At 40.7% G+C, this 23686-nt stretch overlaps 1 protein-coding gene and 1 long non-coding RNA gene across 5 annotated transcripts in view; one reads left to right on the forward strand and one right to left on the reverse strand.

Annotated features, from left to right (window-relative positions):
• The window catches only part of galt (galactose-1-phosphate uridylyltransferase), a 72981-nt gene that overhangs the window by 35616 nt on the left and 13679 nt on the right, over positions 1-23686 (forward strand). For all 4 annotated transcript variants that reach the window (XM_043682609.2, XM_087990208.1, XM_043682694.2 and 1 more), the window contains exon 7: positions 12141-12263. In XM_043682609.2, the coding sequence (XP_043538544.2) occupies positions 12141-12263 (123 nt within the window). The remainder of the gene's footprint in view (positions 1-12140; positions 12264-23686) is intronic.
• The window catches only part of LOC148152201 (uncharacterized), a 186489-nt gene that overhangs the window by 11408 nt on the left and 151395 nt on the right, over positions 1-23686 (reverse strand). The window lies entirely within an intron of this gene.

Raw genomic sequence — 23686 nt, forward strand, 5'->3', positions numbered from 1 at the left:
AGAGTCTGTGACCAGAGGGCGTACTCTCAGGATGAAGTGGTGTTAATATAAGACTAAGATGAGGAGGAATTTCTTCTGAGTGTTGAGTCTTTGGAATCCTTGCCACCACGAGCTGTAGTGACAGTGTCCTTTTGGCTGAAGTAGATAGTTGGATCAGTAATGGAATCAAGGATTATGGGAAAGGGCAGGAAAGTGGACATAAAGAATGTTGGATTCGCCATGTTCCTATTGAATGGCGAAGCAGGCTCGAGAGGCCGAATGGGCTACTTCTGTTCCTGTTGGTTCTGGATATCGACTCAGGAAACTATTGAACACTAACACTATTGAGGATCAGTATCTGGGGTGACTTCGGAAAAGTTTTCTACAGCAGCATATTGAAGAACCAACTGGAGGTCTGGTTATTTCAGATTTAGGAGTTTCGTTTAGAATTGTGTGACTTCAGTAGTTTAGAATACATTATGCTTGAAAGTGTTGTAGTTAAGTTTGAAGCAAGAGTTTTTAATTTATGGATGTACATTTGCTCGCTGAGCTGGAAGGTTCGTTTTCAGACATTTTGTCACCATGCCAGGTGACATCATCAGTGAGCCTCTGGTGAAGCGCTGGTGTTATGGCCGGCTTTTTATTTGTGTTTAGGTCCACATACAAATAAGGCCATACCACCAGTGCTTCACCGGAGGCTCACTGATGATGTTACCTCGCATGGTGACAAAATGTCTGAAAGCGAACCTTCCAGATCTGCGAGCAAACTTACATCCAGAATCTCAACCTGAGTGACAAATCTTCTCAAAACTCGCTGGTGTTTAATTTGAATTATGTAAATTATGAAAACGTCGCACAAATGGCTGAGCTGGATCATGATAAAACTTTAAAAGATATGTACGTAGGTGATAGATAATCTTTAAAGAAGATCTTGCTTTAATCATGAGCTGCCTCATCAATGACCTTCCCTTCTTAGGGTAGGAAGGCAGATTGATTGTACAGTTCAGAATCTGAGGAGGCCTGGGCAATATCCAGGCTTAGGCTGACAAATCGCAAGTAATACTCATGTTGCACAAGTGCCAGGCAATGACTGTCTCCAACAAGAGAGAATCTAGCCACCAACCCTTGACACAAAATGGCATTAGTATCACTGAGTCATCTGCAATGAATATTCTGCAGATTCTGTTAACCAGAAATGAAACTGGAATGGCATGTGACTACTGCAGCAGATTAAAAGCTGGAAATTCTGCATGATTAACTCACCACCTATCTCTCCAAAACCTGTTCACCATCAACAAGATGCATGTCATGAGTTTAATAGAATCCCCAGTTAACTGATTAGTGTACCTACAACAATATATAAGAAGCTTGACAACATCTAGGACAAAGTAGTCCACTTGATTAGTGCCACATCCACAAAAATTCAACCTCCTCACTACTGGCACACAGTAGCAGCAGTGTGTACTTCTCCAAGATACACTGCAGAAATTCCCCAAAGCTCTTTAGACAGCTCCCTCCAAACCTGCAACCACTACCTTCTTTAGATTAGATTAGATTACTTAGTGTGGAAACAGGCCCTTCGGCCCAACAAGTCCACACCGACTCGCCGAAGCGCAACCCACCCAGACCCACTCCTCCACATTTTACCCCTTCACCTAACACTACAGGCAATTTTGCATGGCCAATTCACCTCACCTGCACATTTTGGACTGTGGGAGGAAACCGGAGCACCCGGAGGAAACCCACGCAGACACTGGGAGAATGTGTGGAGTTTGCACAGTCAGTCGCCTGAGGCGGGAATTGAACCCGGGTCTTTGGCACTGTGAGGCAACAGTGCTAGCCACCGTGCCGTCCACATCTTCTAGAAGAACAGGGCAGCAGAATACCACCACTTGCAAATTTCCCCCGACCCATTCCCCATCCTGACCTGGAAATATATCGCTGTACCTTCAGTGCCACTAAGTCAAAATCCTGGAACTCTGTCTTTAACAGCACTGTTGGTGTACCTAGACCAAATGGACTGTAGAGGTTTAAAAAGGGAGTTCACTGCCACTTTCTCAAGGGAAACTAGGAACAGGCAATAAGTTCTGTTCCAACCAGTGACATCCACATCCCGTTAATAAATTTATTTTAAAAACTGCTCTTTCTACTTTCATTCTTGTACTATAAATTTCAAGTGATTTCTTATTGTCCATCGTTTTCAGGAACCACGATTTGTGCTTATTGTTTAATGCCTGAGAGCCCCTGTTGTAATTATAGTTATTTTTAGGATGTATCAAGGGACATTGCAGAGTGAAAAATCATTTGTCCTAATTATATTAAGACATTTCAAATGAATGTAAATTGCTAAACTTCAGTATGAACTCCTCAGTAGGACAAGAGGGTACTATGGGTCAGCATGATGTACTTTCATTTCAGGAATCCGTCTTACACTGATAAGAAATCCCCTTTGCAGGAGTAGCAATCCTACCTGAAATTGCCTTGGTGGCTTTAACAAGTCGGTTTTGGCCTACAATCCAAAACTGTGTGTCTTGCAAAGGCAGCAAAAATCACGGTGCTGGAAATTAAAGAGCACCTGCTCTCTGTTTAGCTTTTTAAAATACATTTATAGTGCATCTTAAGACCAATGTTTAGAGCTCTTTCTTATTCCTGCCTATCTAGTCACTGGGGGTGATTAATGTTCCAGCAGAGCTTGGGAATTAGATTGGGGACTTGCTAATCTAAACCAGGCAGCATCTTTAATCACTTGCCATTGGTGAAGTTGTAGAAAACATGACCCTGTTTTTAATTGGTGCCTGACCCAAGAGTGCTTGACGTTGAGAACGAATATAATATGTTGACATCTTTGAGTGTTTACCAGATGTTAGTTAATTTTTTGCAAGAGAATAATTGTAAGCATATTTTAAGGAAAATCTAGGTGCATAGATTTTGGAGAGACATTTGTTCATGTAGTATCTAAGCAGAATTAGCTGTGGGGCCAGTACCTGCATGACATTAGTTAAAGCTGTCAATGAAGAAAGCTGCTTCAGCCACACTGTTTATAGCCTGCAGGGCTGATTGATGTAGCCTGTGTAGCCTTGCTGCCAACACTATTACATGAACACAGCATTTGACTGTAACATTTCTGAATGAAACAGTAAATAGGTGCAAGTTCAGTTTTCTACAACTGTGATCTGATGAGTACTTAATAAGTCTACCATTTCTTTATTATTCACAGCAGCCTTACCTTCATCCATTCTTAATGGATCCACGTCTCTCTCTTTTTCATTCTATCTCAATGAATTTTTTAGCAACAAGTTTTATTTATAAATACTAGTAAACGTAAGGTCGCCATAGTCCTACTGGGCCATTGGACTTCTCTCTCATTAGAGAGAGAGTGATGACTGGTGATGGTTTTACCAGAGGGTCACCATGCCTCAAGTGAGAGGTAAGGTTTAGAAGGAGAGCCCTTCATGGTAAACTCAGCAGGCGTGGGAATTGAACCAATTTTTAAAATTTAAAATGTGTCCTACATTAGATTACTCACAGTGTAGAAATAGGCCCTTCGGCCCAACAAGTTCACACCGACCCTCCGAAGAGCAACCCACCCAGACCCCTGCGTTTACCCCTTCACTTAACACTGCGGGCAATTTAGCTTGGCCAATTCACCTAACCTGCACATCTTTGGACTGTGGGAGGAAACCAGAGCACCCAGAGGAAACCCATGCAGACACGGGGAGAACGTGCAAACTCCACACAGTCATTCGCCTGAGGCAGGAATTGAACCTGGGTCTCTGGTGCTGTGAGGCAGTAATGCTAATCACTGTGCCACCGTGGTGTTCATCAATGCTGTTCATCACTGCAATGTAAACAAGGCATTCAGCCAACTTGTATTTATGATTTAAAATGTTCTGTGCACTTCACGAAAGTGTCATGAATTTCCTTATAAGTATCATAAGGAAACATTAGGGCCAGTGATCAAATCCTTGTCCAAAATGATAGGAGAGTTGTCGCTAATTAGAAAGATTTAGGGAGCGAGATCAAGAGCTTACGGTTGAGATATGGACATCAACAGAAGAACAAAGGATGTTTAAGGATGCAGGGGAGACCAGAATTAAAGGAATTCTGAATTTATGGAGGGTTACAGGATTCGAGAATATTAAAGATCGGGTGGAGAATCTTGTAGATACGTAAACACCACCGGGGTAAGGACTGGCAGGTAATGAGCATATGAATGATAGCTAATGGGACTTGCTGACAGTTGTGTAACAGCAGACACACTTTGAATGAGATGAAATGTTTGGAGTGTGGATGCTGAGAGATTGGTTTGGAGAGCTTTGGAATAATTGAATTTAAAAGTTATAAGTATATGTATGAGCTGCAGATGCGCTGTGAAGAGCAAAAGTATAAATTATCTGCTCAGGATCAAATAAAATCCCATAACTTTATACAGTCAGAGAATCATGGAAACAGACCCTTCAATCCAACTTGTCCATTGTTAATGAAGTTTCCCAAACTGAATTAGACCCACTTGCATGCATTTGGCCTGTTACCCTCTTAAACCTTTCCTATTCATGTACCTATCTTCTAAATGTCTTTTAAATGTTCTAATTGTACCTGTATCTACCACTTCCTCTGGCAGTTCATTCCACATACAAATCCACTTGTGCGTGAAAAAAGCTGCTCCTCAGGTCCCTTTTCAGTCTTTCTTCTCTCACCTTAAAAATATGCCCCCTAATTTTGAACTTCCCCACTCTAGGGGAAAAGACATTTGCTATTTGCCTTATCTGTGTTGCTCGTGTTTTTATAAACTTTCATATTGTGCGTGAATTTTCTCCATGTTCATTTTCTGTGAGTGATACTAGAGGATTTGAATATTACGTATGGCAATATGTAAGATACAAAGCTCATCCTGTTAATATCTCTGGCTGTCTGATTATAACTTCAGTACAATCTCCAGATTTCACCTTAAGTTGTTAGGAGATGCAGCCCCTTAATGTACTGAGTTACCTGGGATGGGTAACCTACTTCAGTTGCAATGATAGATTTTATTTTTGATTACAGTAATGCCAAACTGTACCCTGCCCCTGCTTATTCCTGCCAAAATGTTGGTCAACTTTTTTAATTGCAGCCTCAATTCTTGAATGCTCAGGAACATAGGATCATGGGTGGGGCCACTCACCACCTTGATCATTGTAAATCAGGGACCTCAGTGCCATTCTACAACCCATTCCCCCCCACCCCCACCCCAAATTGTGGCTTGATGTCTAGAAATGTATTGACCTCTGTCTCAAAACATTTTAATGATTGAGTTTCGACAGCCCTCCGAGGTAGAGAATTCCAAAGATTCACCACTTGCTAAGTGAGGGGCAGCTTTTACACACAGGTAGTGGTTTGTATGTGGAATGAGCTGCCAGAGGAAGTTGTAGATGCAGGTACAGTTATAACATTCAAAGACACTTGAACAGGTACATGAGCAGGAAGGCTTAATGGGATCTGGGCCAAATACAGGCAAATGGGACTAATTTAGAATGGGAAACCTGGTCTATCTGTGAAAATATTCCTCTTCTTTTCATCCTTGGTAACTTGCTCCTTATTCCTGTTTCCACTGGTTCTAATTCCCACAGTCAGGGAAACATCCTTTCTGCTCCATCATGTTTGTTCCTTTTTAATTAGTTTCTATGAGATCACCTCTCATTTTTCTAAATTCCCGAGCATTCTGGCCCAGTCTCTTCAATCCCTCCTCAAAGGAAAGTACTGCCGTCTCCAGAATTAGTCTAGTGAACCTTAGTTGACCACCTGGTCACTCAATTCTGTCATTATATGGTTTGCTTTAGCACAGTCATCTACTCCTGGACCTATAATCAAATTGTATGGATTGCTTTCACTACAGTTGACAAAATATCTTCTACTCTTAGCTCTTGTTATCACTTATTCAGCTGTTTTCTTCTGTCTTGGCTTGCTATCCATGATCTCCTTGTTTACCTATCTCTTTCTTCTCTCTCTATCTGTCTACCTCTACCTAACTGTCCACATGTTCTCTCCCTCCCCTTCCAAATTTCTCATCAGTATATATCACTTTTTCCCTAGTTCCTGACAGTTCTGATGAAGGGTCACTGGACTCAATGTTACCTCTGCAGTCTTCCCATGAATGCTACCAGACCTGCTGAGTTTCACCAGCAATTTCCATTTTTGTTTGATCTTCCTTTATGTACAGTTTGTAGTTTTAAACACCAGGTGGCAGTATGATCCCATTGCTTGCAGGCATACTGGAAAGGGAAGAGTGATTTTCCATTTAAGAAATTACTGTTCTCTGTAAATATTGTGCACTGCATATTGACTGTTTACTTTAGAGATGGTGAGAAAAACAACAATAGAATAGTAACCATACAATAGAAACATTTAGACAGGCACATGAACAAGCAGTAGATAGTGATATGGATCCGGTGCAGACAGTGGGATTAGCTTAAAATCGCATTACAGTCGGTATTCACATGGTAAGCGAAAGGGCCTGTTCCTGTGCTGCACTAAAATTTATTGTATTCCAAAAGCATCTTGGAGAAACATAAGTGCAACATAAAGGTGTAGAACAGGATAAACAAATGTAGCGAATGTAGAATTTCTGAACAGAAATATTGTGTAAGTTTATGTGTATTTGGTAATCCCTTGGAGCATGCTTGCTTGTGGGAAGAACTTGCACATGGAATTTTTAATGTGTTAAAGCTGCTGTGTTGCAGCTATCAGATGGTTCTAGATAACCAGGAGATATTTGTGATTTTACTGCCTGCTATAGGCATGTGAGAAGGATTGTCACCTCGCAGATTAATTGTCAATGTCCAAATTCATTAAGTCTTTGAGGTGGTACCCAGAAGTGGGAATGCTACTACTGCAACATAGTATCTGCCATATCATGCAAATATCTCCATTAAAAGTGAGCAAGCTGTAAGGTAAACTTGATTGTGGGAAATCATTTAACTGTTTCTAATACTAGGAGAATTGCATTTAAGTTGAGGGGCAAGTTCAAGGAGATGTGAGGGGCAAGTTTTTACGGACAGAGTGGTAGGACTCTGGAAGGTGCTGGTAGGGGCATTTCAGGGACTTTTAGGTAAGCACATGAATATGCAAGGAATGGAGAGATATGAGAGAATGACAGGCAGAAGGGATTAGTTTAATTTGGCGTCATGGGCATCATGACGTTGTGGGCTAAAGGACCTGTTCATGTGCTGTACAGTTCTATGTTCTAATTACTTACCAGAAATGGGTTTCTGCAATTCAAAACAATAAATGAACAAAATAGTCTGTATTCTACTTAATTTATTTCATCCTTGTTTATAAGTTCATGTATGTTTATTATCTGCGCAAGAAATACAGTAGTTCAAAGACAAAGTCTCAGACCATCAGTTCCAAACAATTTGAATTTGACAATAAATGTATTTTTGCTACATCTTGGGTAGAGTTTTATAATCCTTGGTGAGCAGGGTTGGGGTAATTAATAATAAGCACCTTTACAGAGGCCACAAGGGACAGACAATAAATTTTGATCTTGCTAATGATGTCCATATCCCATAAATAAATAAAAATAAATTTAAAAATATGGATGTCTTTTATATTTTAAAGAGGAATGATAGGTGATTTTATTCACACACCAGAGGGAGCCTGTGTGATATATCTGTTAGTAATTGTTGACTGAAAATGTCTACACTCAAACTTCTGTTGGAATTCCCATTATCTGTAGCCATTTACAACTACAAAAAGGAGATCCTGTGGGCAGACCAGGTAATGAGAATGATGCATCCTCCTGGCAAGGGAACCCAGATCGTGGAAACTCAAATGTTAAAATTAGAAACAAGTGGAATAAGAGCAAATACCAAAATAATTAACTTAGCATAAAAGGTTCTGAGAGTGTGGAATGTCCTATTAGAAACCAAAGATGCAGAATCATTTGGATGTGGGTAAAAAGGGATACAATGCCCTTACAGTGTAGTCATCTGCATTCATATTGCACATGGAACATAGACGAAGCTCATAGGCACTTCAGAAATGTGGAGAAAATAGACCTCAAGCCCGGGAATACAAAGTTAGATGGGGGCAACTGAAGATGTGTCAGAAGTTAAGGAGATTGTGAAGAAGAGAAGGAAGGTGGGTGGCTTTAGACTGGAATTTCTAGAGCATGGTGTCTATCGGCTATATATTTACTAAAGAGAGGAAGGAGAAGCACAAGAAACTTGCATCAAAGATTTGGGTTATTTAGTGTTGGACTGGAGGTTGTCATGAAGATTGAGAGGAACGAGACCGTGGAGATACACGGGAGCTGAAGAATACTTGGAGAAATGAAATATGTAAATGAAATATCAAACACAATACAGAATCAATTGGTGTGCTGTTTAGTCTGCTCTTCAAAAAACATGGTTATTAAATATTCCCAAAGAAGGAATTTGTTCATGAACTACTTATTGAATCTCTAAACTTAATTTTGCAAGTGTACTTTCTCTTCAAAATATTACCTCAGTGTCCATTTGGCTGTAATTAACCTTTGTTATAGTTTTGTTGTTGATGCCTCAGATACCTGCCTTATGGACCTTTAGAATCATAGAATTTACAGTACAGAAGGAGGCCATTCAACCTATCACATCTGTCCCAGCTCTCAAAAGAGCAACCCAATTTGATCCATTCCTCCACCACTATCTCAGTAGCTCTGCAATTGCACCACTTTCAAATATATATCCAGCTCTCTTTTGAGTCCTCCTATGGAATCTGCCACGACCATTTTCCGAGACAGTACATTCTAAATCCTAAAAACTGAGTAAAGGGTTTCTCCTCATCTCACTCCTAGCTCTCTTGCTGATGATCTTGAAATTGTGACCTCTTGTTACTGACACACCAACTAGTGGAAACAGAATATTCTTGACCCTGTCAAAATTGTTCATAATTTTGAAAACGTCAATAAGACCACATCTTAATCTTCTTTGCTCCAAGGAGAATAAGCCTAATTTTTCTCATTATTTCTTTTATTCCAAATCCTGGTATCTTTCAAATAAATCTCCTCTCCAGGGCTTTAAAATCCTTCCTTAAATAAGGCGCCCAGAATTGAAGACAATACTCCAGATGTGGTCTGACCAATGATTTGTTGAGGTGTAGCATTCATTTCACTGCTTTTATACGCTATGCTTCTATTTATAAACCCAAGGAACCTATAAGCTGCCTTCATAACTGTTTCAACTTGCCTGGCCACCTTCAGAGAATTATACTTATGAACCCGAAGGCCAATCACCTTCTGAACTCCTCTCAAAGTTGAGCTTGTTTTTCTCCCATGTTTCTTTAACCAAAATATATTACCTCACATTTATCTGCATTGAGATTCATATGTCAGATATCTGCCCATTTGGCCAACCTGTCAATGTCCCTCTGAAGTTGGTCAGCATCATTCATAATTCTCTATTCTCCCTAGTTTAGTGTCATCTGCAAATTTAGAGGTTTTGTCCTCCATATCCATCTCCAAATCTTTATACAAATCAGAAGAAAGGTCCCAACACCAATCCCTGGGGAACACCACTTTCAGTTTGTCTCCAGTCCTGGGGCCTCCAGTCCAGTTGGTCAGCGGTTAACATTGCTGCCTCAGAGGGCCGGGGCCCGGATTCAATTCTGCTGTCACGTGACTGTCTGTCGAGTTTGCATACTCTTACTGTGTTTGCATTGATTTCCTCCCACAGTCCGAAGATGTGCAGGTTAGTTGCACTGACTGTACTAAATTGCTCATTGTGTCCAGGGATGTGCAGGCTTGGTGAATTAGGCATGGGAAATGCAGGCTTATAGGGATAGGGTAGCGAGGGAAAGTCTGGGTGTGCTGTTCTTCGGAGAGTTGGTATGGAATTGATGGGCTGAATGCCCTGTTTCCACACTGTAGGGATTTTATGATTCTAAATGCTTATCTATACATACTCTCTGTTTCCTATCTTTGAGCCAACTTCTAACCCGTGCTGTCAAGGTCCTATAAATCCCAAACACTTCTAATTTGCTAACCAAATTGACATGTGGCACCGTACCAAATCTTTTCTGAAAGTCCAAGTATACAACATTCACAGCACTGGTCCCATTCACTGCCTATGTTACCTCATCAAAGAATTCAGTCAAATTTGCCAGACATGACCTGTTCTTGACAAAGCCATGTTGACTATCGTGTATTAACGTATTTTTCTCTAAGTATACATATTTATGTCATCCCGTTTTATGGCCTTCATCAGTTTTCTTACTATTGATGTCAAGCTGACAGGTCTGTAGTTTCCTGGGTTATCCTTTGCCCCTTTCTGAAAGTATCATGTCACATTTGCAATCCTCCAGTCCCCAGGATTAATCCTGTGATCAGAGAGGCCTGGAAAGTTTTTTCATTGGTGTGCAGCTTCTGAATTCCACATGGATCTCCAATGACACAGAACTGAGAGAACTTCATCCACCCTGCTGTGGCTGCTTTAATTTCTACGGGGTCAGTGACTTGGATAAGTTCATTATATCCTATTGGGGCCATGAGCTCCAATGCCCTTAGGTTTTGGAACTGAGGTTTTACAGCTGCGTGGCCCCTTCAAAGTATTCTTCTCTGACTTTGGGCATGGTTTAGTTACCAGTTCTGAAAGCTGGTCACTACCCTAACCACACTTGTAAAAAGTTGAGTCTTCATGTTTTTCAGCTACTCCAACACAGTCAACAAGGTATTTACCATTTTTTTTATTTGTTCATGGGATGAGGGCATCACTGGCTGGGCCAGCATTTATTGCCCATCTCTAATTGCACAGAGGACAGTTGAGAGTCAATTACATTGCTGTGGGTCTGGAGTCACATATAAGCCTGACAGATTCCTTCCGTAAACCAATGAATCCAATAGTGAACCAGAAGGATATTTTCCTGACAATCACCAATGGTTTCATGGTCATCATTAAACTATTAATTCCAGATTTTTATTGGATTCAAATTCCACCATCAGCTATGGCAGGATTTGAACCCAAGTTCCCAGAACATTAGCTGAGTTCCTGGATTAAGAGTCCAGTGATAATACCACTGGCTATTGCATCTCCCTCTGCACATTGAATGGTACCCAGATGGGTTTAGGTGGCTTCATTTTTGCTCTAGGATAAGTCTGAAATGCCAGCTTCCATTAAGATTAGTAAAGGAGCAAAGATTACCCTGCAGGTATTAACAAATAGAAATGTATTACATTCTAATGCACTTGTTAAGAAAGTTAGTCAAGCTCCCCACCTCAAAAGTTGCAATTCTTCCCTATTGTATTTCCCTCCATGCGAAACAGCGAATGGTATTTCAACTATATCTGTTGCTGCAGAAGATGTTGGGCAACTCTGTTACAGGAATGCGAGGAAACCTGTACTCTTGGCTTCTGAAATCAAATGCAGATCTTTACAGTGTGTGTGTGTGTGTGTGTGAGAGAGATGCACCTGGATATCTTCATGTTAGTGCAGACCCATAGTGCAACCTGGATATTGTCATATGTAGAAAATTACTTACTTCAAAGTCTCTGGTTTAATTTAACAGATCCACGTGTAACTTTTTGGGGTTAGTGTTAAGTTACTGCAGATAGAAACTGTGGAACAGAAACTTAATCAATCAAAGTAAATAGAACAGGATGTTGAAAGAAAATACATAGCAAAAAAAAGTGGAAGATTTGTTTTGAAATAAGTTATTTCCTTAAAGGGATGTTCTGATCTTTCTTAAGATGTATTATTTCACCCCTCTTACTGCTGTTTTAACTTACTTTATACAGATAGCGCAACTTTACATAGACAAATAGCTAAGTAGTCTATTTGGTGTCAGTTGCTTGCAGTTAATGTTTCACGAGATGTCAGGGTCTTGTTAGTCTCTCTTATATGCAAATCTGATTGTAAATTTACAAAATGGGAACTGAACACCATAGCTGGATTTCTGATGCTTGTAAATCATCGGTCTGTGATACCATGATTGCCAATCAGCTCTTATTTCTCTTCTGAATGCTCAATACCTGTCTTGGTACATGCATGAGAAAAATTTAGCTTTTCAACAGTTGTGTACTTTTATGAAGGATCAAATATTGTTGGTCATTGGCCAGTTACATTTGGTCTTCAGATATGTTCACAAGCTCACATTTACAGTTTTATCTATGTTTGGTCATTTTCACCAGAATTATTTTTTCTATCTTTCAGGTGTGGGCCAGTAGTTTTCTTCCCAATGAGCCAAGAATAGCTGATCAGACACAACGGGACCATTACAAAAGCCATAAAATGCCAATGCTGGTGGAGTATGCCAAGTTAGAGTCTCAAAATAAGGTTTTTAATATGTTCTGCAATTCCATAGCATTTTCTTTTATTTTGTGAGATGTGATTTTACATGCACGTTTACTTCACTCTATATATGTAATTAAATTGTGTAATGAGGCAGTGAAAATGAATGGAGTTTAATAAAGTCATGCCTTTCATCACAGGAAAATAGGCATCATGCTCAGTAATTTAACTGTGCTTGTAAACTGTTCTATTCACTGGACCTTTAGTGTTTGTAGGCTTCTGTCATGTTTTGATTCAAATGTTCCCTCTCTGCATGTGTTCGTTTAAGCTGAATGTGAAATGTTGTAGTCATTTGTTTCAAGGCTTTTGTTTATATTGCATTTCATTTCCACTATTTCAAAAAGATTTCAAATATCCATGCTGAAAAAATCCTGTATATTTATCTCCCCATTGTATGTGAATACATTGATTTTCCTCAAGCTGCCCTCATGACTTGGTCATGGGTCTTATGTCTTACATCAGCTTCACTACATAACTGGTTATGAAACAGTACACAGGAGAAGACTTGCACCCAGATTGAGTGGGTCTTTTGTTTCGACAGTCCTGTGAAAGCTAACCTGTACAGCTTTTCACAATTAATATTTCTCTGAGACACAGAGCTTGCTATGAGGGGACTCTGCCCTGTATTTCCTTCATTTTCTGAAATATGCTGATGTTTAATCGGGATAATGGTTGAAGATTTAAGAAATTTTCTGATGATTAGGTCATTCATGTGTAATTCCTTCCTTCTAAAAACAAGAGAGAAACTGCTTCTATATCGTTGCCACATTGATAAATTACTTGACATTGATTTGACTCTAGCTTCCTTCATCATAAATTAGTGACTAACTGATGTAAGTCCAGATCTTGTACCCAAGGTGCTACTTTATTACAGACCTGTGCTCAATCAGAAATAATTACTAATTGAAATGGACATGTTACTTGTGTAATTGTATCATGGTCTTCTCATTGAACCAGTTAACATGGATGTAATGCATTCATCTGATCCATTCATTGAGATTCTTTTCTACAAAGAAATTGCATAATTATGATAAATATTGAAATGTGCATGTTGTTCATGGCAGAGATCAGTTAATAGACATCATGTGAAGAACTGATAAAGAAAGGGGTGACCTTTTCGAGGTTTACAAAATTATGAGGGGCATGGCTGGGATAAATAGGCAAAGTCTTTTCCCTGGTGTTGGGGAGTCCAGAACGAGAGGGCATAGGTTTAGGGTGAGAGGGAAAAGATATAAAAAGAGACCTACGGGGCAACTTTTTCCACACAGCAGGTGGTATGTGTATGGAATGAGCTGCCAGAGGATATGGTGGAGGCTGGTAAAATTGCAACATTTAAAAGGCATTTGGATGGGTATGTGAATAGGAAGGGTTTGGAGGGATATGGGCCAGGTGCTGGCAGGTGGACGAGATTGGGTTGGGATAGCTGGTCAGCATGGACGGGTTGGACCAAAGGGTCTGTTTCCATGCTGTACATCTCTATGACTCTATACCTTTTATGCTCGCATTCAAATTATTTATATAAATGACAAAACGTAGAGGACCCAGCACCGATCCTTGTGGCACTCCACTGGTCACAGGCCTCCAGTCTGAAAAACAACCCTCCACCACCACCCTCTGTCTTCTATCTTTGAGCCAGTTCTGTATCCAATTGGTTAGTTCTCCCTGTATTCTGTCAGATCTAACCTTGCTAACCAGTCTCCCATGGGGAACCTTGTCAAACGCCTTACTGAGATCCATATAGATCACATCTACCACTCTGACCTTGTCAATCCTTTTTGTTACTTCTTCAAAAATCTCTATCAAGCTTGAGACATGATTTCCCACACACACACACACAGCCATGTTAACTATCCCTAATCAGTCCTTGCCTTTCCATATACATGTACATCCTGTCCCTCAGGATTCCCTCCAACAACTTGCCCACCACCGATGTCAGGCTCACTGGTCTATAGTTCCTTGGCTTGTCCTTCTTGAGGGATTTTTTTGTGAATTTTGCATCTTGCCTTGTGGATAATACACATTTCTGTTATTGAGCATCAGTGGTGGAGGGAGTGAATGCTTATGGATTTGGGGCCAATCAAGTGGATTGCTTTGTCCCACAGGGTGTCTAACTTTGTGAGAATTGTCGGAGCTGGACCCAAGTATATGGGGAAGAATCCGTCACACTCCCGACCTGTGCCTCATAGATGATGGATAGATTTTAGGAAGTCAGGAGTGAGTTACTTGTCACAGAGTTACCATCCTCTGACCTGCTCTTGTAGCCACTGTGTTTATGTGGTGAGTCCAGTTGAATTTCTGGTCAACAGTATCCCCAAGGATGTTGATAGTGAAGGATTCAGTGAAGGTAACACCATTGAATGTTAAGGAGTGGGTGTTAGATTGTCTTTTATTGGAGATGGTCATTGCCTGGCACGTGTGGCGGGAATGTCACCTGCCTCCTGTCAGCTCAAAACTGGATGTTGTCCAGGTCTGTTGTATTTGAACATGGACTGCTTTGGTATCTAAGGAGTCACGAATGGTGCTGAACATTGTGCAATCATTGGCAAACATCCCCACTTCTTACCTTATGATAGAGCGAAGATCATTAATGAAGCAGCTGAAGATGTTTGAGCCTAGAACATGAGCCTGAGGAACTCCTACAGAGATATTCTGGAGCTGAGATAATTGACCTCCAACAACCATAGCCATCTTCGTACATGCCAGATGTAACTCCAACCAGAAGACACTTTGCTCCTGATATACATTGATTCAAGTTTTGCCAGGACTCCTTAATGCCACACTTAATCAAATGCAGCCATGATGTCAAGGGCTGTCACTCACACCTCACCTCTGGAATTTAGCTCTTTTGTCCATGTTTGAACCAAGGCTGTAATGAAGTCGGGAGCTGAGTGGCCCTGATGGAACCCAAACTTGGTGTCATTGAGCAGGTTATTGCTGAGCAGATGCTGCTTGATAGCACTGTTGATGACACCTTCCATAACTTTACTGATGATCAACAGTACACTGTTGGGGCGGTAATTGGCTCGTTGGTTTTGTCCTGCTTTTTGTTTACAGGCATTCCTGGGCAGTTTTCCACATCATCAGATGCCAGTGTTCTAACTGTATTGGAAGAGCTTGGCTAAGAGTGTGGCAACTTCGAGAGACTAAACTTAAGTACTATTGCCAGAAAGTTGTCAGGGCCCATAGCTTTTACAGTGTTCAGTGTCTGCAACCAGGTCTTGATATCAAGTGGGGTGATTCAAATTGGCTGAAGACTGGTATCTGTGTTGCTGGGAAGCACTGGAGAAGATCAAGATGGATCATCCACTTGACACTTTTGGCTGAAACTTGCTGTGAATTCAGCTGAAGCCTTTTTTTTTTTGCATGATGTATTGGGCTTTTCCATTGACAATGGGGATATTTGTGAAGTTGCCTCCTCCTGTGAGTTGTTTAATTATCCACCACCATTCTCAATTGCATGTGGTAGAATTGCTGAGCTTAGATCTGATCCATTCATATTTGGATTACTAAGCTCTGTTAATAACTTGCTGCTTATGCTGTTTGTCATGCAAGTAGTCCTGTTTGGTAGATTCACCAGGTTGATACCTCATTTTTAGGTGTGTCTGGTGCTGCTCCAGGTGTTCCCTCCTGCACTCTCCATTGAACCATGGTTGATACACTGGCTTGTTGGTAATGTTTGAGTGAGGGATATGCCAGGCCATGTGGTTGCAGATTGTGCTGGAGTACAGTTCTGCTGCTATTGATGGCCCACAGCACCTCATGGAAGCCCAGGCTTGGTTTGCTAGATTTGTTCAAAATCTGTCCCATTTAACACGGTGATTGTGCCACACAACACAATGAAGGTGGGACGTGGGACTTGGTCTCATAAGGACTGTGCTGTGGTCACACTTAGCTTTATTGTTGAGGACAGATCATCTGCAGTCAGCAGGTCGGTAAAGATGAGATCAAGTATGGTTTTTCCTCACCGCTTGCCACAGGCCCAGTCTAGCAGCTGTAACTTTTAGGACCAATCTGATCAGTAGTACTGCTTCCAAGCCACTCTTGGTGGTGGAGATTGAAATCCCCCACCCAGGGTACATTTTGCACCCTTGACACTCTCGGTGCTTTCTTCAAGAGTTGGTCAAGATGGAGGAGTTCTGATTCACCATTCAGTGAGGACATTACTTGGTAATCAGTCGGAGGTTTCCTTGCCCATGTTTAACTTGAAGCCACATGAGACTTCTTGGGGTCCAAAATCAATGTGGAGAACTGCCAGGATAACTCCCTGCTGACTGTGTGACACTGTGCTGCCAATCTCTCTTAGGTCTGTCTTGCCGGTTATACAGGACAGATGCAGGGTTGGTGATGATGATATCTGGGATATTGTTTATTAGGTATCTTTCTGTAATTATGACCATTTCAGGCTGTCGCTTGATTAGACTGTGAGAAAGTTCTTCCAATTGCAGCACTAGCCGCAGTGAGAAAGACTTTGCAGGGTTGATGGGGCTGTTTCTGCTGTTGCCTTTTCCGCTGGCTAGATCAATGCCATGTGATCTGTCCAATTTCATTTCTTTTGTGAAAACTTTGTAGTGATTGATGCAACTGAGGGGCTTGTTTGGTCATTCCAGAAGGTAGTTGAGAGTTAACACATCCTGAGGGACATTCATGATCTGAATGGGTTTTCTGACAATGGTTTCATGGTCATCAGTAGGTTCTTAATTCCAGATCTGTTTTATTTAATTCATTTTGCACCATCTGCTATGGCAGGAATTGAACCCAGGTGCCCAGAACACTAGCTGAGATTCAGGATTAATAGTCGAGCGAAAATAACGTTTGGCCATCAAATCCCCTACATCTGTTGAAGAAAGTTTGGAATCAGCCAAGTATCTGGAAACCATGTTATTTAAATTTAGACAGACAAAAACCTGGAATTCCTGAAATCTTAAGACGTTGAAACGGTGGAGAGTAAGTGAAAGCACAAAGGACGGAGGAAATTCTGGTACTAATGAACAGAATCTGATTTGTAAGTTATGCTCAAATTTCCAAAATATTTCCTTTCTGTTTTATTGTACGTCATCTTTTCCTGGAATGAGACGAAGTGAGTGAGATGCAAGTAGCTGGGACATTTATTACAGCTGGGGCAGATTGTGAGGTGTCCTGAGTGAGTGAGTAGAGCCGCATGTGTTAATAGTTGTGAGGGATTGTACAGGTGAGAATGAGTGAGTAGAGATATTGAATTGAACAGTATGTTAGACCTGATCCTTGGTGGGTTTTCAGTGCACTAGCAGAGATACAATGTCAGGTAGCAGAGAAAAGGTGTGGCACTTATGCCACAGAAAGCTTTCCGAATCGTTGTGATGGCATTGACCTGCCTGGTAGCGTTTGGTGATGTGGTCTCCTAATCCTGCTGCTGGGAAAGAGGATGGCCGTTTTCAGCACTAATCGGTCCCCCAGAACCACCAGGTCTCTAACTGCAAAGTGCTAATTTCTCACGGTCTGCCATGCCAGGGGCAAAATAAATGAACCATGAAGGGCTGCTCCAGAGTGCCGATGCTTGACCAGATGCATAATGGCTTTTTAAATACAGCACTGGGATATCCTGTGATTACTTGAACCAGTGCTGGTGAGTGCTTCCTCATATGGCAAATGGAAAAACCAGGCTAGTGTCAGATGGGTGGGGCTCCATAAGGGAGTGATACCTGACTAGTGAGGTGAAGTTGGGGTAAAATCATGAACAAACATCCTCAGCCTGTGGAGAAAACCCCTCCATGGAACTCACAAAATAACCCTTTGCTAATTTCTGGTAAGATTCAGCCCAAGGTTTCTAACATTTTCTGCCTTTATTCTATACATTAATATTTCTTTACAGATTGTTCTTAGAGAATGAAAATTACTTCAAACGCTAAATTAACTTTTACAGTGAATGCTAAAGTTATGTTGTTTAGGAAGGCAAGTGTCAAGAAAATCTCTTCTGTCTTTTTCAAATATTGATCAAGAATACTAACTAGTTTAAAATGTTTGGCAGGAAGTGCATCCATGATATTTGTAATTTAAGATTACCTTGTGTGATGCTTAAACTACTTAATAAGGGCCAATAGTGTTGGAAACAGTAATATTTCACATAGAGGATTGGCTAATTAGAAGACTGAGAGTTGGAGTTCGGCAGCATTTTCAGGATGGCAATCTGTAAGTAGTCCTGGGGCCACAGTTATTCACAATTTATACAAAAGACTTGAATGAAAAATGTACAATGATTAAGTTTGCGGATGACACAAAAATAGGTAGGAATGCATATAGGGAGGACAACACAGAATGTCTGTAGAGAGATATGAACAGATTAAATGTGTAGGAAAATCCTTGGCAGATGGAATACAATTTGGGGAAATGTGAGACTACATATTTTGTTTTTCAGACTGGAGTCCTGTGACCAGTGGAGTGCCACAAGGATCGGTGTTGGGTCCTCCACTTTTTGTCATTTACATAAATGATTTGAATGCGAGCATAAGAGGTACAGTTAGTAAGTTTGCACATGACACCAAAATTGGAGGTGTAGTGGACAGTGAAGAGGGTTACCTCAGATTACAACAGGATCTGGACCAGATGGGCCAATGGGCTGAGAAGTGGCAGGTGGAGTTTAATTCAGATAAATGTGAGGTGCTGCATTTTGGGAAAGCAAATCTTAGCAGTACTTATACGCTTAATGGTCAGGTCCAAGAGAGTGTTGCTGAACAAAGAGACCTTGGAGTGCAGGTTCATAGCTCCTTGAAAGTGGAGTTGCAGGTAGATAGAATAGTGAAGAAGGCATTTGGTATGCTTTCCTTTATTGGTCAGAGTATTGAGTACAGGAGTTGGGAGGTCATGTTGCGGCTGTACTGGTCATTGGTTAGGCCACTGTTGGAATATTGTGTGCAGTTCTGGTCTCCTTCCTATCGGAAAAAGGTTGTGAAACTTAAAAGGGTTCAGAAAAGATTTACAAGGATTTTGCCAGGGTTGGAGGATTTGAGCTATGGGGAGAAACTGAACAGGTTGGGGCTGTTTTCCCCGGAGCGGCGGAGGCTGGGGTGTGACCTTTATAGAGGTTTACAAAATTATGAGGGGCATGGAGAGGATAAATAGACAAAATCTTTTCCCTGGAATCGGGGAGTCCAGAACTAGAGGGCATAGATTTCAGGTGAGAGGGGAAAGATATAAAAGAGACCTAAGGGGCAACTTTTTCATGCAGAGGGTAATAAGTGTATGGAATGAGTTGCCAGAGGAAGTGGTGGAGGCTGGTACAATTGCAACATTTTAAGAGGCATTTGGATGGGTATATGAATAGGAAGGGTTTGGAGAGATATGCGCCAGGTGCTGGCAGGTGGGACTAGATTTGGTTGGGATATCTGGTCGGGGTGGACAGGTTGGACCGAAAGGTCTGTTTCCATGCTGTACATTTCTACAGACCGCGATAGCGATTATCAGTGGACTGTTAATTCAGAGGTCCCGGTGATATTCTGGGGACCTGGGTTCGAATCCCACCCTGGTGATGGTGAAATTTGAATTCAATAAAAATCTTGATTTAAGACTCTAATGATGACCCATTGTAGATTGTTGAAAAATCCCATCTGTTTCACTAATGACCTTTAGGGAAGGAAACTGCCCTCCTTATCGGGTCTGGCCTTCATGCAACTCCAGACCCACATATGTCAATTCTTAACTGCAATCTGGGCAATTAGGAATGTGCATTAAATGCTGGCCTAGTCAGTGATACCCTCATCCCCTGAATTAAGGAAAAAAAGAGGGTTGTCGAGGGAGTGTCATTAAGTATATTCCAGGTTGAAACAGACCGACTTTTAATCAGGTAAAGTTAACAATAGTTAGGGGAAAAGGCAGGAAAATGGACTTGAGGATTATTAGATCAGACTCAATGGCTGAATGGCCTACTTACGGTCCTCTGCCTTATGGTCTTAGATTTAGGGTGGAGTCTTATCGGGAACTTGAAAGATGTAAATAATGGGGAGAAATCTTGGCAGTATCATGTGAGAGGTATGGTACAACCTGCCTTGATGTTGGGAGCAATGTGCTGCATCTTTCTGAGTTGGGGTGAGATTCCTGCTGGGGTAAGGTGTAAGAGATTATACCTTCTCCCTTTTCTATATTTTTGATTGTGGACTGACAAGAGGAAAAACCTATTTTGAAAACTAAGGTCTATGGAATAGATTATGTACTTTTCAAAAGTTAACTGACGATTATTGTAAGTGGTATTTACACTGCTTTTAGTTCAAGCAGTGGGAGAAGTTATTATAGATGAGCTGGAACCAGGGGCGGGGGGAGATTTTGATAGGTTGCAAGTTGCTGATTGTTCTGTAGAGCGGTGACCAGCTGTTGATAATGAAGGCTTTCTACCTGCCAAAAGCTATTTGATTGGCTCCGACGGTGGTATGATGGCTCAGTGGTTAGCATTGCTGACCCACGGCCCAGGCACCCAGCTTTGGGTGACTGTCTGTGTAGAGTTTGCACATTCTCCCCATGTCTTTGTGGGTTTGCTCCAGGTGCTCTGGTTTTCTTCTAAAGTCCAAAGATGTGCAGGTCGGGTGGGATTGGCTGTGGTAAATTACCCATAGTGTCCAGAGATGTGTAGGCTAGCTAGATTTGCCCAAGGAAAGATTAGGTGAGTCTGGGTGGGATGCTCTTCCATTCGTTGGTGTGGACTTGATGGGCTAAATGGTCTGTTTCTACACCAACACTGGGATTCTGACCTCTATTTTCCCTTTATCAGTTACTGTAAGCTGTGGCTTTCAGTCAGGAAATGCACCAAAACTGACACTGCCAAAAAATGAAGGTTAAGCCCTTATTCTTAGTAGCTTCCACATCTAGAGATGGTTGAAGCAGGATATCTGAGTCAAGAAATATTCTGACTTCCAGCAATACGCATTGGGAAAAGTACACGTAATTTTTTGTACAGAATAATTTAATTTTTACCCCAATCTATAAAATGTGTAATGGTCTTTAAGTTGTCAGAAACTACCAAATAATGTACATTGAGATGAGAAACAAACCCCATTGCAAATCAGTACATGTCACCTGCTTGACCCTAAGATACTGGAAAATACCAACTCTGCTGACAGCAAATGCATGCAGACTGCTTTCTACTTTTGATCTGTTATCTTACTGGATTGTATTAAGCTCTTGATTTTAAACTGGGAACCATTATCAATGATTCTGTTTGAAATAGTACAGCTGATGCCCTCTTTCCAACACTTCAAGGATGTTGGCAAATTTCTTACCAGCAGAAACATAACATACTGTTTGCATCTTTCTTTTCTCTTTCTTGTCCTTTTTAAGGATAATTGCCAATTTTCCTCTCACAACTTGCCGCTATTTAGTTAATTGATAAAACTTCAAAGCAAACATGTTTTGATTTACTATTTGTCATAAGGTGAAAAATTCTTGTGACATCTCCATAGTGTATGTTTAGGGATATGACTAAACAGTTTGAGTCCAGGCATATATATATTTTAATAGTTCTTCTAGACGGGCTACAGTGCAATTATTTTGTTTTTCAAATGATTTAAAATGGATTTTCATTATTTTGCTTACTGAAAGTGCCCATATTTCTGTGCTAAATTGATATATTTACAGTATGCCTTAACCACCCCCTCCACACCCATATATTGATACTGTGTATTTAGAAAGTTTGGTGTACTTTCATAATTCTATACATTTCCATAACTATGGATATTGAAACTCTTTTGAAATATAAGTATGGTTTAACTTTTTCTGAATGAATATAATTTTAAAGCCCAAAGGACACTTAAACTCTGGCAATATGATCTTAGTACATTATGAAAAGGAATTTCCAGCAAGAAAAGAATTAACTCCAGTCTTGTGAACCCTATTGTAAGGACCACTTGGTTTAAGTTCATATATTCTTTTATACCATATCTTTAATGTTTTCATTGAGAGCACAGAGGACAAGTTATGCATACTTGTGAACTTCCAACACAGCTTTGTAAAAATCATTATTTTTAATAATTATTAATTTGATTCTTGACTTTTATGTCACTTTTTAAGTTTCAAGTATTTGTGCTGTAGTCAGTTATTTTAAAAATGCATTGCAGTGGGACCTAGGAGTCAGTTTTGACGTATGTACTGAATAAAAACTGAAAGAAATGCAGGTGCTGTAAATCAGAAACAAAAGCAGAAATTGCTGGAAAAGCTCAGCAAGGTCTGACAACATCTGTGAAGAGAAATCAGAGTTAACATTTTGGCTTTACTCAGGTCACCAGACCAGCAATGTTAATTCTGATTTCCCTTCACAGATTCTGCCAGACCTGACGAGGTTTTCCAGCAATTTCTTTTGATGTACGTATTGCTCTGTGTATTACATGGTAGAAACAGATTTCTTCTTTGATATGAACAACTGAAAAATGTCCTGCCTTTGTGCACAAATGTGAAAAGTTCAACCTGCTGCATAGGAAACCAGTTAATTGAAGAAGTGTAATACTGCTCTTGAAACATTAACTCTCTCTAGGTGCTACCAAACCTGCTGAATTTCTCCAGCATTCTCTGGGTTTGTTTCAGATTACCAGTATCCACAGTATTTTGCTCTTATTTGAGAGGTAATGTTCCTGAGAGCTTTTTTTGTAGCACTCAAGCATGTTCCAAGATGTTCTCTCCCTTACATTTACAATATTAAAACTACCTTAAGCTGTTTGTTTATTTTTACCCACACAGAGGAATGTTGTGATTTGTTTTCTAATGTTCTTCATGTACTAGAAGAGGAGTGAGATTGAATGCCATTCATTATGTATTGTTGATGTGTTGACCAAATCTGCTGTTTGCAGAATGGTCCATTTATTTCTCTTCTGAGTGCAGAAGAGAAAATATAGTTTTTGTATCAACAACAACAGCTTACATTTAATGTAGTGAAATGTCCCAAGAGTGTAGTCAGTCAAAATTTGATAGTAAGCCACACAAGGTGATTTACGACTGGTGACAAAAAGGTAAGTTTTACAAAAAAACTCATGAAAAAAGGTAAGAATAGGAGAAGTTGAGAGGGGAATTCCAAAGCATAGAGCCTAGATGGTCGAATATTTATACACCATTGGAGCTGTGAAGAGGTCCAAGAGGTCACGATTGAAGGGATGTGGCATTCTCAAAGATCGTGGGTTTGAGAGCAGCACTCTGGGGTGGCATGGCATACACTGTTGAAGCCCAGAGTAAGACTCTGGCAGCAGCACGGCATAGGCCGGACCGAGACAGTAGTGGCGGAGAAGGAAAAGTTGGGCTTTCATTAAATTATCTATCTTTATTTTTTACTTTAAGTTAATGAGAATGGTGCCGATTCATGACGACAGTATAAACTTCTCTGTATTTTATATTGAATACATCTGTCAATAAATGATTCAATTCAAGAGCAGACCATTTAACCCTTCAAGCCTGCTCCACTG

The sequence above is a fragment of the Chiloscyllium plagiosum genome, unplaced genomic scaffold (genome assembly GCF_037043375.1).
Source record: "Chiloscyllium plagiosum isolate Xiang-an unplaced genomic scaffold, Cpla_swu_hap1 HiC_scaffold_1, whole genome shotgun sequence".
NCBI classification, from domain to species: domain Eukaryota; kingdom Metazoa; phylum Chordata; class Chondrichthyes; order Orectolobiformes; family Hemiscylliidae; genus Chiloscyllium; species Chiloscyllium plagiosum.